The sequence below is a fragment of the Athene cunicularia genome (assembly GCF_003259725.1).
Source record: "Athene cunicularia isolate RWA chromosome 22 unlocalized genomic scaffold, athCun1 chr22_part1, whole genome shotgun sequence".
Taxonomy (NCBI): domain Eukaryota; kingdom Metazoa; phylum Chordata; class Aves; order Strigiformes; family Strigidae; genus Athene; species Athene cunicularia.
In genome coordinates, this window is record NW_020799128.1 from 4,705,463 (window position 1) to 4,722,869 (window position 17,407).

At 57.2% G+C, this 17,407-nt stretch overlaps 1 protein-coding gene across 1 annotated transcript; it reads right to left on the bottom strand.

Moving 5' to 3' along the window:
* Positions 1-1,763: 1,763 nt before the first annotated feature.
* SFRP1 (secreted frizzled related protein 1) lies at positions 1,764-15,246 on the bottom strand. The gene is made up of 3 exons (XM_026863034.1): positions 15,105-15,246; positions 12,886-12,963; positions 1,764-3,901 (listed from the first exon to the last, which is right to left on the bottom strand). The coding sequence occupies exons 1-3, from the start codon at positions 15,244-15,246 to the stop codon at positions 3,579-3,581; spliced, it is 543 nt and encodes a 180-aa protein (XP_026718835.1). The 3' UTR covers positions 1,764-3,578.
* Positions 15,247-17,407: the final 2,161 nt, after the last annotated feature.

Here is a 17,407-nt window from a genome sequence, read left to right on the forward strand (position 1 = left end):
GGTGAGTGAGAAGAAAGAATATGAAACAGTGAAGAAATTGTAAACACTCTGGAGCAGGCGGTTCGGGTCTGCACTAATTCAGCTGGGCAGCACAATATTTAAGTCATATCACCCATAATTATGCCTCAGCTCTTCAGCGAGCATTAATTCAAGCAGAGGTACTTTTATAAACATTTAGCCTGATACTAACACACAACTCTGAGCACGCCGCCCTGGCCCGCTGGCAGCTGCCCAGTGCCAGCCCGGTGGAGGGGGGTCACCGGCGGCTGCCGGCGGGTCCCGGCCTCTCCCCGCGTCCCGGCGCGGCCATTAGACCAGTGCTGGGCCCCAGCAGCCCCTGTGCACAGGGTCAGCGGTTCCCATCCCAGCTGCTCACCCTCCCGCAGCCACCCTGGGGGGGCTGAGACCCCATCCTTCGTGGAGAAGTGGGGTGCTTGGCTCACAGCCCGACGGCCAGCCAGGCCCCCGCCAGCCACCACCCCCAGCTCGCGGACACAGCGCAGCCACCGCTGTCACGCAGGCGCCGTCAGGAGGCAACGGCCAGACACGGCCACACGTTAAATCACCTCGGAGCTTCCACAAACGAGCTCGGCCTTCTCCAAATCAGTTCTTTGCCCCTGCTACACAGTGAGTGTCTGGGCTGGGTGCGATCACCCCCCTTTCAGAGTGACGGGTTTAAAGGCAGGACGTCAGCATCTGCCTAAAGGGGCTGCAGATCATTATTTGTGGGGTTTAATGTAGTTCTGAGTAACAGACATGAAAGAATGTGCACATGCTTGCTATCCTGCCAGAGACAAATACCCTGATCTCTTAATTTCTTTCCAAGTAACAGGAGAGATACTCACTCTCCATCATCCTTCTGGGGCTATAATTTATCTATACACAACATGACACACCTCCTAGTAAATTAATCTCTCAGCCACATTAATAACTCAAGAGTTTGGAGAAAGTTAGACTGAGGTAGTGAACTGCAAAAGCAGAGGTTGCTAATAACACAGCATGCCCCAAGCTGAACTAAGCAAAAGGAAAAGCAGAACAGTTTTAGTAACTGCAATGCTTTTATTCCCTGCCTGGAAAAGGCTGTTCTCCACAGCGCTGATTTTCACTGTGTTTTTACATTTTCTCTTTCTCAAAATCCCAAGCAGAAACAGTCCTCCCTCATCTGTCACACTTCTCTAAATTAACTATCTATAATAATATTAAAACAAAATGTAAAGATAACTGCCGACAACAGGATGTTACATGAAACACATTTCTTTTAGTCCTGTTATATTTATCAAAAGCCCACACACACCAGGAGAGCACAGGGGAAGCGGAGCGATGACTGGTCCACCGACCTACTGGATCCACGCGGGAACAGCTGGCAGATCACAGTGGTTTGGCGAGAGAATGGTAAAATGGAAAAGTCCCAAATACCACCATGTCTGACACACAACGTGCCAGGCTGCTCAGCTCCTCAAACACACGGGGCCAGAGGGCGTCTGAAGTAACTGACAGGGCAACTGGCAGGTTTCCCAGGGTGGCCACAGCACCAAAACCCCAGCCCCATGCAAGGATGAAGCACCTCTCTCTCCTGCACAACCGACTCCTCTTCGCTGCTCGGCGGCGGAAGGAAGGCGGGTGGCGGCGGCAGGTCCCGGCCCCGCTGGGCTTCACTGGGTGCTCCAGGATAACCGGCCGTTCAGCCCAGCACGGCCCCGCTCTGGGCCACGACCTGTGTCTGGATCCGTCAGCCTCCCCCACCATTTCACCTCATCAGGCTGTGATGTTAAAGCCCATGGTTTATTTATTTAATTCACTGATAAAGCACATTATCTACAATGATTAATTTTGCATCAGAGACACAACGCTACTACAAATGGTGGTCTAAGAACAACCTAGAGGGACTTTCTACAGAGTTCACGTCCTAAATCCATCTGTTAGCTGTGAAGGATCATTCCTCTGTGCGCTTGGCTTCGTCACAGAATTCTTCTACAATCAAGTCCGCAGCTCTGTCCCCACGTGGGGAATAAACAGCACTCCCGAGCTAAAGAATAATTAATTTACCAGCTTTGAGTGGGGTTGGTTTAAACCTCAAAAATGAGGATTTGTTATTTCACTTAACTGCAATACAACAGGATTATCTCAGATCGCAAGATATTCATTCTCTTAGAGTAACTGTGATTGATGAGAATACTGAATGGAAGCGGGATAGTATAATTAATGTGGAGTGATATGGGTCTATGGAAAAGAGAACTTGTCCAATTAACGGAATAATGAATTTCAGCTTGGTCGATAAATGTAATCATTTGGATGCAATATTCTTCATCTTTCATAAACTGTTTGACCTCATACTAACATGACATTTTGATTAGGGAAAAAGAAACCCAGAATGATACAAAGCCAAGTTGCCACACATCAAACAAAAACCTAGAAACCGACAGGTCCCACAGCGACTGCAAAGAGGGAAAGACAGAGATGCTTCCCATGGCACTCCGTAGGCACAAGTCCTCGGGCTTCTGGAATCTGGAGTTTTGCCAGCAGCCTGCAGAAACTATAAAAATATCACTGGTAGAGTTAGGGAGTGACACAGGCTGGAGGAGCCGCCGTGAGCTCTCCCCCAACTGGGAGTGCCGGGCTGCTCAGCAAAGGGGGGGGTGTCTGCACGTGGCTGAAACAGAATCACACAATTGTCCGGGCACGAACCACCCCGGCCGCGGGGGCATGGGAACTGCCACGAGGTGCTGATGTGGGAGGCCTGAGGGGACGCTCAGCCGAACGCTGCTGCGGCCGGGGCACAGGTGGAGGCAGCTCCCCCTCTGCCACCGGCCCCGCGGCCGGGCCGCTGCGCCCTCGACCCGGGCAGGGCGGGAGAAGGAGCAGCACGGTGCTGGGCTCGAGGGGCTCAGCCCGGTCAGTGCGGCAGGGGCCGGCATCCCCGTGACACCCCAGAGCTGCTGGTAAGGGAGGGCTCCCCGATCCAGCCGATCAAGGCGTCACAAGGACCCCAGGGTTAAGGCTTAAACTAAGCAGGTTTAGACTACAGTGGGATTTTTTTACAGTGAGGGCAATTAGCTCTTAGGAGGTTTTATCCGAGGTTGTAACGGGTTGTAACACTACTTGTTTAACTTTTATAGTGAGTAAGGGATGTTTTCCTAATTGGCCGGCTCTGGTTCAAACAGGAATTGATTTAGGGCAATCCTGCAGCCACAAAGACAGGAGTAACACAGTCACAAGGGTCCTTTCTGCAAGCGTGTAACCTCTTGACATAACTTCACACCCCTCTGCTTGCCCTCTTTACCTGATAGCTGCTATTTAAAGGAATGCACATATCTGTACAGCAACAGGTCTCTGGACACTGGGGACATCAATTGCGTGTGACCCCAGCGACTGTTTGGTGCATGCACGTCACACTCGCGCGCCTGGGCCATCAGGCAAATGCTGGCAGCAGGGAGGTGGGAGGGCTGGGGTCGGCGAGGGAAGCTCCGAGGAGCGCGAGGGAGGAGCAGGAGGGCTCGGCTCCAGTGTCCCCACAGCAGAGGAGCCGCCGTGTCAGGCTGCGCGAGGTCCAGGCGGCAGCTCTCCCGTCGCCCACTGCATCACTTGAAGACAGACGGAAATGTCGGGCAGTCAGGAGACTTCATCTTCTTCATGAACTTCTTGAACTCTTTGTTCTTCTTGTCCCACTTGTAGATGGCCGTCAGCAGGTACTGGGTCTTCACCTGGCGGCCCATGATGAGGAAGTAGTGGCCCAGGTTGTCCAGCTGATGGCAGGGACAGTCAGCCCCATTCTTCAGGAACAGCACCAGCTTCTTCAGGTTCTTCTTCCGGATGGGCCCCAGCTTCAGCGCCTTCCTCTTCCGCGGGACGATCATCTTGTCCCCGTTCTCCTTCTTCACTTCCTTTATGGTCATCTTAAGGGCTGAAAAACAAGCCAGAGGGAGGGGAAAAACAAAACAACTGCTGAGCAGCCTTCACCGGCACAAAGGCTTTGCCAAGCGCACCTGGGGGCGAGGGGGCCCCAGGACGGCCACAGTGGTCCCGCACCACCGCCCCGCGTCCCCTCCCCAAGGCATCACCCCGGCAATGAAAGGGCCCGTGGACAAAACCCCTCGCGACTGAAGTGGAGCCACCCCTGCACCCGGGAGAGCATCGAGGTAAAACACCAATGTCTGTTTCCCTCCCCCCGGCAAAGCACGCCGGGTGCTTTTTATTTGGGAGGAGATTTGCTCAGCTGGTGACACGCTCTGTGGCAGCAAAACTGAGTAATCAGGGTGATTTCCCTGCTGTAGACACATGGAGAGACTCTTTAAAGGGCCATTTAAAAGGTCAGCTTGGCTTCTTGAGCATTTGTTTGCCGTCACTCCCGGCCTTCTGGTGCTTGTGGAACAAGTTTCCACGCACCGAATGTCTCACTCTCGAGTAGCGAAGCCCCCGGCCACATCTACAGGACCCGCGGCGGGAGCCAGAGCCACGCAGAGCAGCCACACGCCTGCACCTTCCCCAGGAGAAGGGGAGTTAATCCCATACAACTTCCATGGAAAATATTCTCCTCTTCGGGTTCAGCATTTTCCCGAGTTAATCACGTCCCAAATGAAAAAAAGAAAATTAATGTTCCTTTGCCACAACCATGAAGAGGAATTTAGTATATATGGGAAAAATGATGAAAATGTGTTGTACATTAAAGTATCACTTCTGTGCCATTTGGCTCTGCCTCATTTTGGGGGGAAAGCACATATGGCCAAAAATTACTAACATATTTCCATCATTTGGGAGTTTACTTCAGAGCTGCAGATAAATAGTGCTCAGATAGGTGATTAATTGTCTGCTGTCCCTTCTCATTTGAGTCTCAGAGCGTGAGCAGCAGACAGCATGCAGAAGCCTCTGGCTCTGGCAGGGAGACGGGTCCCCGCAGCATCGTTTCTTGAAGTTTTGCTCTGCTGGAACTTGTAGCAACGAGCACACGTTGCTTTCTGGACAGCAGCTCTGCTCACCATTCCAGACACGAATGGCAGCAGGACAGCACGATGACAATCCTGAGAAGGCAGCAGAGTCTCTGTATTACCCTCGTGCTCCCTGCCACCACGCTGGCAACAGGAATAATGATATTTATCTGCCCGCATGCCAGAAACGCCTGCTGTGTTTGCCAAGAGCCCTGTCATGTTACAGTGTTACTGTACAAGACAGTAATCCAGGACTGGAAACCTAAAGAGAAATTTTCATTCCATCTGTTTTCCAAATTCAGGATGTTTAAGGAGCTAAAGAGACTCAAGCTTTAAGGAGCTAAAGATGCTGAACCAGATCAATTTGCAACAAATCTGGAAAATGAAGCAAGTAGTTTTCAGGCAGTTCTAAGCTCCATAATATTAAATGGGCAGTGCAGCAGCATCCCTCAATGTGAACCTCAATTTCTTTATCTGTTCTGACTTTGAACTCTTGCACTAAGCACAGTGGTTGCCAGTGCAGGAGGAATGTTATAACACCAGTAATAAGAGACTTTTTCAAAATGGCTTGTTTGCAAATTGCTGTGATCGCTGCAAGTTTAGATTGTTGTTGCTAGAGGAAGAAAACAATCTGGCAGCTTGTGGAGGTGCTGTTCTACTCCAGTACCACAGTCTGTGGAAGACAAGGAGGGTCTGGTCCCCCTGTGCCGTGGGGGCTCCAGCCGCCCCCCCCTGCACAGCGCCGCTCACCTGTTCACCAGCGGCGATGCAGGAGCTGCCCAGGTGAACCCTAAATCCGGACATGAACTAAAAACTCATCCAAGCACAGAACCAAGATCAGATAATGCCAAGGAGGACCAGCGAGGGAGGAGGCTGGCCAGGGTGCAAATAGTTTGCCAGCAACAAGGCCCTTCTTGTCGTCAGCCCCAAGGGAGTTTGCAGTGCTCCCCAGGTGAAAAGCAGGCTCAGGGACGACCAAGTTCTCCCTGCCTTGCTGTGGGCTAAGCAGTCACATGAGATAAAACGGCATTAAAATCACTGCTGAGTAGTCACCCCTCTGGCAGTGGCTCCCCAGTGACCCCTTGCTCCCTTACTTGGGCCACATTCCTCAAGCTCAGACCCGCTCTCCGGGCGAGACTCCCGGCACAAGCCACGTTCCGCGGCAGCGGGGCAGACGCGCGGCTCTGGCCTTGCCCAGGCACATCAGAAAAGCGGAGCCTGAGGGCACGTCGGTTCCCAGGAGTACACCCGGCCTGGGAGCACACCCCATGCAGCGGAAGGCAGCCCCTCGGCTCATGGCTTCCCTAAAACACAAAGGATTTGGCAGGGGGGACCATCGTGCGACTCACTGCCACCGCAGCTCTCCTGGCATCACCCTGGCCCTGGGGACACCTCCACCCCAGCAGCGGGGAATGGCTCGAGCGAGACGGATTGAGTCTTGGCTCCGGGACCCGGCTGAGCTGCCAAAGCAAACAGCCTCCTCCCCGGGAGCCCTGGCCTTTCCGCTCCTGCCGCGCCGCACCAAATCTGTCTCAGCACTGGGCGGGAGAAGAGACGAAATTGCCTCCAAGACCCCAGGACGCGCTTGCTCACACACACTAAATCTTCAGCCGTCGCTGCCAGGAGGGAGCTGACCCCAGGAAGTGACCCGAGGGTTTTCCGTAGCACGAGCACGGGCGGGCCCCCAGCCCGGCCATGGGCTGCCCCAGCGCTGCAGCAGGTCTGTGCTCACACGCGCTCCAGCACAACCTCTCAGCAAACGCAAGTTCCCTTGCTAAAGTGCAGTCACTTCTCCTCACCTAACACGCTTGATGCCTCCCACTTGCACCCAAGCCCCTGTTAATCGAAGCGTCTGCGATCCTGACGCGCTCACACGGAAAGGCCCTCGCGCCCTCTACCACAAGCGCCCACGGACAGACGGCAGCCTCGGGGGCTGGAGAGGCCGTGAACCTTCCTGTGAACCGACAGGACCAGGAGGCAGCTCCCGGCCATGCCATGAGAGAGGCGACACAGAGGAGCCCCGTTCGCTGCTGTCCCGGCAGCACTGGCAGCCGCCTGCAGCCAGGACCACCCGTAAAGCCAGGATAGCCCCTTCCAGCCAGGCATTGTCTGAGCTCTGCTTGCGACATCACGGCCGAGACACAGTGTGGATGCAGCACAGCCGCTGCCAGGGCTGCAGCCCCTGGGTGCCGGGACGGGGGGCGAGCCACCTCCCCAGGGACACCACACACCCCTCAGGGACATCCTTGCCCACAGGGACGGGACAGGGATGTCCCTCCCCGCCAGGCGGGACCAGCCAAGCAGGAGGCTCTCCCTTCCACTCCCCTCACCCCAGGGCGGTGAGGCTGAGGGTGTCAGGGTACAGGGGACTCCTGCACAGCACAGGGAGAGGTTTTACTTTCATGCCATGCATGGTCCCAAAACATCCTCCCTGTGAGCGCTGCCGGTGCGTCTGCTCGCAGGCGAGTCACGGCAGGGGACCTCTCGCACCAGCCAGCGTCCAGCCACCCACTTCAAAGGCTCTTCCCAGAAAACATAGAAGTGAAAGCATTACTCAGGCTGGGAGGGAAAAAACAAAACACAACAAAGGCAGATTTCAGGATTTAATTTGGGACTCAACAGCTCTCAGCCACGTTGTGTTCACAACAGCAGAAATCATCCCGGGGCGCTAAACCCGCACTTGCCCTTGCTCAGCCCCAGCGTCGCGAAGCCGCTGTCTGCCCAGGAACAAGCCACTCGCCAGCTTTGCCACGGCCGGGAGAGCCGGCGCCGAGAGCGCGGCACCGGCACAGAGCCTCTCAGCAGACCCTGCCCACCGCCACAGCGAGCTGCCAGCATGAGAATCAGACACAGCTGCACCCAGACTACTGCAAGGGGCCTGCACGCACCAGCCGGCAGCTGCGGCCAGCTCCTCCCAGCGTCCTTGCTCCTGACACGAGCCCAACCAGCCCTTCCTTCTCCCAAGGCCTCACCCCGCAGGACCATGCCACCAGAGACCTCCAGGGTGGGGAAGGGGCCAGCACGGGCAGCCTCACCCCCCCAGCATCCTCCTCTCCTGCGGTCCCAAGCCGCCTCACACTTCCCTCCGCATCTCTCCAGCTCAGGATGCCCAGGGAGGACACGCCAGAGGGGCAGCGGCAGCCCCAGACCTGCAGCTGCCGACCACCCACCGCAGCCCCCACGAGCAGAGGGTCAGACTCCGGCCCAGGGTGAAGCACCCGTCAGACCAGGCCACGAATTACCCAAACGGCTGGTATCAGATGGCAGCATAGCTCTGCGATCTCCAGTGCAGAGAGAGCAGGGAGTGCTGGAGATACAAAAACGTCTTTTTCTATTTCTACTGATACGAACGAGGGTGTATGGAAGCGTTTGCTCACTCGCAGTGAAGTTGCTCTTGGCAGCAGCAGCTCCAAGAGCAGCAAAGGCCCTGCAGAGCTGGTTGGGGTCCAGCCTGACAAAGCACAACTTGTGTTTCATCACCTGAAGCAATTCTTGTCGACGTCCAGCTTTCCAGTCCCGCCCCAGCATGGGGAAAGGGGAAACCCCAGTCTCCCAGGCAAACTGGGAGCACCATATTAGCACTGCCCGAGAGCCAAGCACTCTCCTTCCCTGATACCAGCACCGGGGCTCGGGCACCCTCCCCACGTCCCGAGGGCTGCGCTGTACCAGGGGTGGCCACAGCCTGAGACTCACGAGCCCCTGCACCCTGCTCAGCACCCACCACCACGCGCCCACTGTGACCGTGCCCTGCAGGCACCTCCAACCCCTCAGCTCGCCGGAGCCTGGGACTGGGACACCATCTCCACTGTTCTCCTGCCTGCACAGGCAGGGGCCCCACACCAGCACCTCAGGGGCAGGGAAGGGAACGTGAGACAAGGGAAAGCTCTGCTGTTCCTTCAGCCTCAGTGCTCTTTCCTTGAGAAATCACTCAGAAGGAGGAAACCTGCCAGAAGACACATTAGGGCTGTAACAGGAGAAGGCTGCAGGCAAGGAGCTGTCAGTCATGAGAAAAAATAAACAGCGTGTATTGATTGTACTGCAGTCTCCAGTGCAGCAAGAGCCCGTTCAGCAGGATCCCCCCCAGACCCCAGAGAAAGGGCAGAAACAATAAATAAAATCACCAAGAGAAACAGAGAGAGGAATGAACTCCAGGGCCAGCCCAGCCTGCACGAGTAAGAAACAAACGCTGGCTGCAGCCCAGGGAGGCTGGGGGGAAGCGGCTGCGGGGCACAGGAGGGAGATCTCACGCTTATCTCCCACCCGTGGCTGCTCTTCGCACACCAGAGCTGCACCAGAACCTGAACGGCAGTTGGCCCACGCTCACAGCAAGGGTCCCGCACCACTCGCTGGCCCCAGCTCGAGCCGTGGGCGCTGCCTCTGCGGCCCATTCCCAGCCTCGGCACATGGGAGGCGTGGGGCCGCACTCGAGGTGCCCCCGGACCCGCTGCGGGGACAGCGGGGACAGTAACCAAACTCCACACGAGGCGCCGTGCTGGGACCCGCACACAGAGGTGGTGGGACAAAAACATTCCCCCTTTCCCGGTGCTGGCGCTTCCAAGGAGAGAGTTGGGGTGGAGGAGAGAGGAGGCAGCTCCTGCACGCTGCCGAGATGAGAAGGAGCTGCTCATCTCCACGTGCCTCTGGCGGTGCCTGTCCAGGTCCCTCTGCCCACAGGCAGTGCCGACGGCTCCGCGGGGCATGGGCGCGGGCAGATGGGTCCCAGCGTGCAGCCACGGCATGGCTGGAGACAGCTCTCCTCTTTCACTGTCCTTGAGACCAACACTGCTCCCAGGGCTGTTACACAGCCACCTCCCACCCTGGCACGGCCGCGCATCAGCAGTGGGCAACGTGCTCCTCACATCTTGTCTGTAACGAGTCACCAGGGTGTAAGTGAAACCCACCGTAACGTCACTGCAGGAACCAGCGCAGGACCCGCCACGAGCTGCCCCATGCAGCACACCTTCGTTTAAACATTTAGCGTGCACGTCTGGCTTTGAGGAGGACCTGTAACCTGTCAGCTGCCGATGTTTACCTTGGTGGATGCACATGAGAAGTCTCACTCTGAAGGGCTGGGAGTTTATTTTAGTGCCAGATGAACGGCTCTCCTTGAGAAATCACTCCCGGACAGTAACACCCCAAGACTAAACAGAGACCCAAGGGCCATGCACTGTGCTTTGGGAAAACTTCCTGAAGCCGATGCCTCCTCCCCTGTGGCTGCTCTCCGCAGCCGGGACGTCCTGGGAGCACCCTGCCCCACATCCCTGCCCTCACTCTGGCTCCCCGGCTGGCCACAGATGGCACATCTGGAGGCAGTGCTTGTGCACCAGTCACGGGAGGAAGAAAACACCAAATGCAGCTGTAAAAAATGCACGCAAGTGAGTTCCCCACTGCGACTGAGTCTGGTGACAGGGAGAAGCAGGGGAACAGAAGCCTGTCCAAGACACGACCAGCTTTCCCTTGTGAAGACAGAGTGATGGTTCACACACAGCAGACACCAGCTGTGTCCTGCTCAGCTGCCTTTTGACTTCTCCACAGTAGGGAGGTCATCTTGTTTTCAAATGAAAAACCTCTTTCTGAGTCAGAAAGAGAAAACAGGAGTGGGAAGGAGGAGCAACCTCATCATCAGCAAGAAAATAAAGTTACATGTTAGAGCTGTGCTGATCTGCAGAACAAAGAATGATCCCAAATTCCTTGCAATGATCAGGAAAGCCATCGGACTCTGCTTTGGCAGAGAAAAGAAACTTCATCCAAAGCTGGAGAAGCGCAGGGGTCTGGGCAAGTCAGGCGGGTGCACTGGCACCCTTACGATACCTGACATGACGGCTAAAGCCACCCCAAGGGCTCACACGAGCAGGTGCAAATCCAGCCGTGTGTGTTTGTGCGAGCTGCTGTCACCCAGACGTGGGCATAGGGCACTGGTGACACCTCCGAGCCCCGACACGGCGGGGAGGGCCGTCCTCAGCCCCTCGGGCAGAGCCGAGCTCCTCCCAGCGAGCCAAGCCCACAGAGCCGGCTCCTACATCTCTCCCTCCGTGCTGGGACCCAGCACAGCCGGTCTGGGAACAGGGACCCGTCCCCACCACCCCCAACCTCAAGCTTCTGTGAGAACCTTCTCAGCTGTTTGGGGCAGGTCACGGGCAGGCACAGGCTGAGGTCGTCTCTCCTTGCCACTCTGCTGCTCGCAGCGCACGGTAACGCTGTGCTGGCCACTCGCCGCAGCCCTACCCGGGACCTGCCTGCCAAGAAATATTTCCATCCTCTGGATGCTGTCACCACAAAATTTCCCAATAACCAACTTACTCTGTGGGCAAGTCCATGTCTGAAGCTGCTCTGCCGAGGCCGTGAAAACTTCTGGTTTGGCCTCTGCTCCCCGTTGTGTAACTGTCCCAGAGCACGGGGAGGATATTTAGCGGCAGAGGCTGATGACAAGCATGTGGTTAAACTGGTATTTCCCTTCCCAGCACTCGCCCACCAGCGGGACGCCACCTCGGCTTGCTCCTCGCGCCTCTGGGGAGGTGACCGGTATCACAGCCACCCACAGCTGCTGCCACCCAGCCAGTGCCCCCCGACCCTACCGGGACAGGGGTCCCCCAGCCCAGCGCCCCTGGGCCGGGCGATGCCTCTGCGTCCCCACAAACCCAGGCACAGCCCCTGCCCAAACCAGGAGCGCCGCTCCCAGAGGCCGCTCACTCCCTCCCTCACGCTGGAAAGGTCCCTCCAGCCTCCCCCCCACAGATGCCGCAGGCTGGGGCAGCTCCTGTTCACGGCTGGTCTCGGCCCTGCCCAGGGCAGAGCTGGGAGGCCGACTCACCCCTCCCCGAGTACCGAACTCACACATCTGTTACCCGACCCAGAAACACGCGCATCCCTGGGAATCTATTGCATGGGTGTTCATGTTGATGCTTTTCCCCGTTAGAAAAACCCTGTGCTGAACTTAGGACTTCTGGCATACCAAGTCTGCAGGAGAGTTGGGAATTCACCTCCAGCAGAAGGGTAACGGGCCAGCATGCAGAGCAGGTTGGGGTTTGCAGAGTGCGCTCTGGTGCAGGGCACGTTCAAGCGCTAATCCCCCAGGAATGCACACCTTGTTCAATATGCCTTTAATAACCTTCCGGGAACGTTACATACACCAGCAAGGATGTCAAAAGCAGTTAATTCGGGGTTTGATCTGAGAAAGCTAATATTTTCCCTGTGATACTTTTTTTTCTAAATGAAGTGCTGTTTACCTACGATTGTCTGACTCAGTCATAATATATTCAGAACACCGCTTCCAAGTAGCTCTGCATTTTTTAAGCTCGCTGCTTGGCCCTAGCTAGACAAGGACTGGCTTTGGGTTTTTACCCTGAGACTGGACAATAGCAGCAAAACTTTGCTAAAAAGAAACTCTGCAGTACAAGCAATCTGGGGGGAGAAGGAAACTGGCTTGCTCCTCTATGACTGCAAGCAGAGCAAGGGTCTATGCTAGGCATCGTTCCCGCAGGCACACGAGAGCAGGGGAACAGCAGGGTTAAGTCACGAACCCCACTGAGCTCCCCAGAGCACAGGCACTGCCACTTCTGCCCCATCCCCAGCACCAGACCAACACCACCTGGTTCCCCGCTCGCAGGCGGGGCCAACAGCAGCAGCGGGGCCTCAGCCCGCAGCATCCCGCTCCAGCAGGCGACCCCGCGCTCGGGGCCCCGTCCCACCGGCGTTTCTGCAGGCAGGCGGGAGAGCTCAGGCGATGGAGCGCTGATGGCGGGACCCCACTGTCCCAGACCGGGCGCGCTTGCTGCACGAGCCAGACACGTCCAGTCCCATCCAGTCCCATCCAGGGGCGACCAGGCCACCCCGGCCGCACAGCTGGCCACCCCACTCTCAGGGCAGACAGGGCAACGCAGTGGTCCAGGATCCAGCCCACTCAGGAGCCACGCTGCCCTGTGCCCCCAGGAAAGCCTCCCTGCGCCCCCAGAGCCCTCCTTACCAAACTCGCTGGCACACAGGTGCTCCACAATGGCTTCTGACTTCATCTCGTTGTCGCAGGGAGGACACACAGTCGTTCCTGGCAAGAAGAGAGAGGAGGTGGTGAGGAGTCAGCTGGAGAGCAGCGCAGTGCCTGTGCTGTCAAACCTCAGCCCTCAAGGGGGGCACAAGCCCAGGCGCCCTGCTACGGGGTGCCAGGTGCCAGCCCCCAGCTGGGGTCAGGAGCCATCCACCGGCTCACCGGCACCGCTGGCCACGGGCAGCCTCCTGCCATCCCCGCTCCAGCACTGCCAGTGGCCCCAGTGCCGGGCACGGGCAGGGGCAGGCAGCTGCCAAGAGTGGGAGGACAGTGCTGGCAAGGAGAGGGGTTTTCAGGGCCAGGCACGCAGCTGAGGGGAGCCACTCGCCGCAGGGCATGGCCCACGGCCTGCTGACGTCCCCTTCCCGTGGCCTGCCAAGGCGGGCATGCAGTGCCCAGACCCCAGCACAGCGGGAGGACGGTGCCCAGCGGACCCACACAGCTCTCATGTGCGCTGCCCACCTCCAGAGCCCCTCCAGCATGACCCCGAGAGCGGGCATCTTCTCTGTTTTGGTTTTGGCCTGCCAGGCAGCCTCACAGCTCCCACTGAGGAGAGCCAGCCCTGCTCACCAGCCACCGGCAGCGGCCAACAGCCTCCTCTTGGGAAACGCCAGCCCAGGCGATTCCATCAGGATGCATCCTGGGACGAAAGCTCACTTCACCAGAGAATAAAAATCTGTTTCCAGGTTCCCGTCTCCAGCCGGAGCAGAGACCACCCAGCAGCACAGACGCAGATTTGTGCTACTGGCAGATGAATTTATTGAGCTGGGAGACGTTGCTTCTGTTCCTGGTCCAGCAGAATGGAGGGCTCTTTCCCACACAAGGGAGTTATTCTCAGGGACGGTGCTGCAGCAAAACATCTGCCGGTTCCTGCGTGCAGACAGAGCGCTTGTCCCCTTCCAGCCCTCAGCCAGGCCAGCAAAACCCACAGTGCTCCTGGACAGAACAAACAGAGAAGTCTCCCAGCAAGAGGGGTGCAGAGCCAGAACGGCTGGTGAGGGAGGCACGGCCACGACCCACGCCGACCACAGAGCCGAGTCTCCTCAGTCACAGACACTCCACGGGGTTTCAGGCAAGACTTTTGTTTTCTGTGGCTCCTTCCCCCCTCGCCCCCCCAGATCTGTTCTGCGCCAAATGCTAATTCCTGGGGTCATGCACCATGTCTTTATTAATGACACACGCAGAGCACCCGGCCTGCCGAGTGCCCCAACGTGCATGTCACGGCACCCAACCGCTGGTTTGAGTCCCACTGCAGCACCTCCGCTCCTGGGAGAGCCACCCAGGTACCGGCCTCTTCCAGAACCCCAGCGTGCCATTGCCACTTCTACCGTCTTAACTTAGAGGGACACAGGCAGAAGCCAGCCTTTGGGGACATGATGATGTCCCCAACACTATTTTTAAGATCAGCAGACAGAATATTTCCACCCAGGCTGCACACTTAATGAGCTCACGATGAGGGAGAGGGGATGCTGGCACGTGGGGGATGGCCCCAGCGGCCTGTCTCTGCTGCCGTGCCAGGAGTGAGCCGCTGTGCTGGGGACCACCCTCAGGAACATGAGGGGGTTCCCGCCATGTGTGAGGTTATCTCCACACATCCCAGTGTGCAAAGCACTTCGATGTGCCTCAGCAGCCAAAGCACTTGCTCGGAGACTGGCCGAGCCTACACAGGCCAGACAAACAACGTGAAAGCCACCTCTGCATTTACCCTGTGAGCTTCCAGGCAACCAAAGAAAAAAAATTCCCCCAAATGGAAAATAAGACTCATTGTTCCCTGGTGAAGACACAAGTTTTGTTTTAGCTGTGCTACAGCAGCCCCTGGCAACGCTCCGGCACAGCGGAGATGACAGGGACCCTCCCTCACTACGGCCCGGGGCCAGCAGCCGTCCCGCATCTGCTGCCAGGCCGCCACGTCCCTGTGCCAGGTTAAAGCCCAGGGTGTCACCCCGGGCCAGGAGCACCCCCACGGCCTGGCGAGCACCTGGCACCCCTCCCGCTGTGCGCCAGGCAGCTCCACACACAGGAGCATCCTCCACCCTGCTGCCGTGGGACACCCCGTCTCGCCAAGGTCAGGAGCACCAACACCAGGGGCCCGACCAGGTCTGCGCCCCAGGAAAACTGCTGCTTCCTGGAGCCACAGCTACCCTGAAACCGCCTGCCCTGACATCCTTCCTGAGGCACCACGGCCAACGTCTTCCAGCCCACAGCGCTGCCCAATGCCCCTTCCCCATCCTGCGTGGTCCCAGGCTGAAGCAGCCCACAAGGAGCCCGTCCACCATCCACCATTCGGGTTCCCCCGCCTCAGGCGGCGGCCCAGAGGCTGCTGCACACCCCACGGCACCGGCACAGCCGCCTGGCTCCTCGCCTGCTGTGGTTTGGCTGGGGCCCATCTTCTGCAGTTGACAGCTCGACTCCAGGAACAACCTTAGCCTGCTTCCAGCTCGCTTTTTCCCTGCTGACCATTTTCTAACGCCTGGCTTTAGAGCCGGCTTACTCCAGGGGCAGGAGAAGGAATGTGTAATGCTATATTAATCTGCAACTCCCCTGATGCATCCTGTGGGCCTGCAGGCTTTACCACCTCATGCTTAAGGAGAAAGGAATTCAGCAGGTCAGCTCTTTGAGAGGCAGAAACAAATTCCAATTTTGAGGTGTTAATGGGGAAAAATACTGAAAGGGCTCGTTCTTAGTGGTGCCCAGAGAAAAGGGGGGACACTGCTGGGTTCTGACCCTCTTTGAATCAACAGGAAACACAGCCCAGTGCCCGAGACCGAAGGGGCTCTGGGAGCTGGCGCTGACAGAAGACGCACACAGCCTGGGGACAGGGCAGAGCCCCGGGCGGAGGGAAGGACCAGACACGCACAGGGACGGCAGCTGAACCGCAGCGGCCACCCCTCGTCTGCACAAGGCAGCAGCGCCAGCGGCCAAAGCGCTGGGTCCAGCCCCCGCCATCACTGCAGGCCCCCGTGGACCTCCACCGGCACAGGAGACCTGGCCCTGCTGGTCTACAGCCCAGCAGTGGTCGCAGTTAACTTTGAGTTTGCTCTGTTCACTCCAAGCTGTTTGGGGCAAGAATGTCTCAGCACGTGGCGCATGCGGCACCAACCAAAGGGTGTTCGTAGGAAAACACGCCAGATCCCTCTGCCCAAATCAGCGTTGATGTGAACGTGGGCACACCTCAGGGCAGCGGGTCCAGGCCAGCAGGTTACCTGGGCTCTGGCCTCCTCACCTTGAAGAAATGTTTTTTAGCAAGATTGCTCATTCCCTCACAGGAAAGTGCCCTGGTGCAAGGGGCAGAGGGAGCTCAGACGAACAACTCTGGAGGTGCTGGGGCTCAGCTACAGCACAGGCAAGACTTTCCTCTCCAAATGGGGGATGTGAAGATGCCCTTATACTTTTCCACTGAATGCTGAGAATTCTCATTTGCACAACAATTTTAAAGACTTACTCTCTGTACAGGAAAGCAAATTGCTCATTTAGAAGTGCTTGGGACATAAGCACTTTGTGAAGCCCTTTAGCAGAGGGTGGTTTCTCTGAGTGCCTGCAATACTTCCCTGCAAGACTCACCCAGCTCCAATTTATGGTTCACTCCAAGAACAAGTTCATACACCCTAAGGCTTGTGCAGAATGAGGCCTCTCTGCACCCCAAACAGGACCAGCAGTAGACCCACAAAGGACTCAAACCTGAGCTGGTGTAATTCCTTGTAATAAAGTCACTTGGGCGATGCCTGTGAACGGCAGCGCGGTGCCCAGATGCTGTGCTGATGCACAACAGCAGCACTAGAAGGAAGCAGCAATGGTGCTATCGGGTTTGAAGGGTGATCAGAAAGTTATTTGTTAAACTACACAGGGGAAAACTTAGCAGATGCTGCTCATCTATAAGACTATTCCTGGGTCTTGGGTCTTTAATGTCTCTAAAATGATCCACAAAGCTCAAAACTCTGTTTCGGACCTTTGGAAGGGGTAGCTCAGACCCAGCTGCCCCAGGAGCACGCTCGGCTGCAATCTCTGGGGAATAAAAGCGACCTTTGTACCCACAATACAGGACGAGGCTGCGGTCTTGACCAAGGGTCTGGGTTCACCCAGGACAGATGATTTTAGAGCCTTCCTGGAAAACAAAGAGCTTCCTCCAGTACTCACACCAGTAAGCGCAAGCCACGGCGAGGAAGCCAGTGTGGCTGCGCTGCCGTGCGGGGAGAGGCTGGGTCCCCGGGAGGGAGAGCAGCCAAGCCCCATTCTGAGAAAAAGCAAGCACGGAGGACGAGAATCGCTGTTGCCCTGCATAGCGTTCCGGGCAGCGGTCACAACCAGCAAGAGAATTCCCGGCTAACAGCTTCTCTCTGGCGGGGAAGTGCAAACGTGCACGTTTTCGGCCGAAAACGCTCACCAAGCCCCATTCTGAGAAAAAGCAAGCACGGAGGACGAGAATCGCTGTTGCCCTGCATAGCGT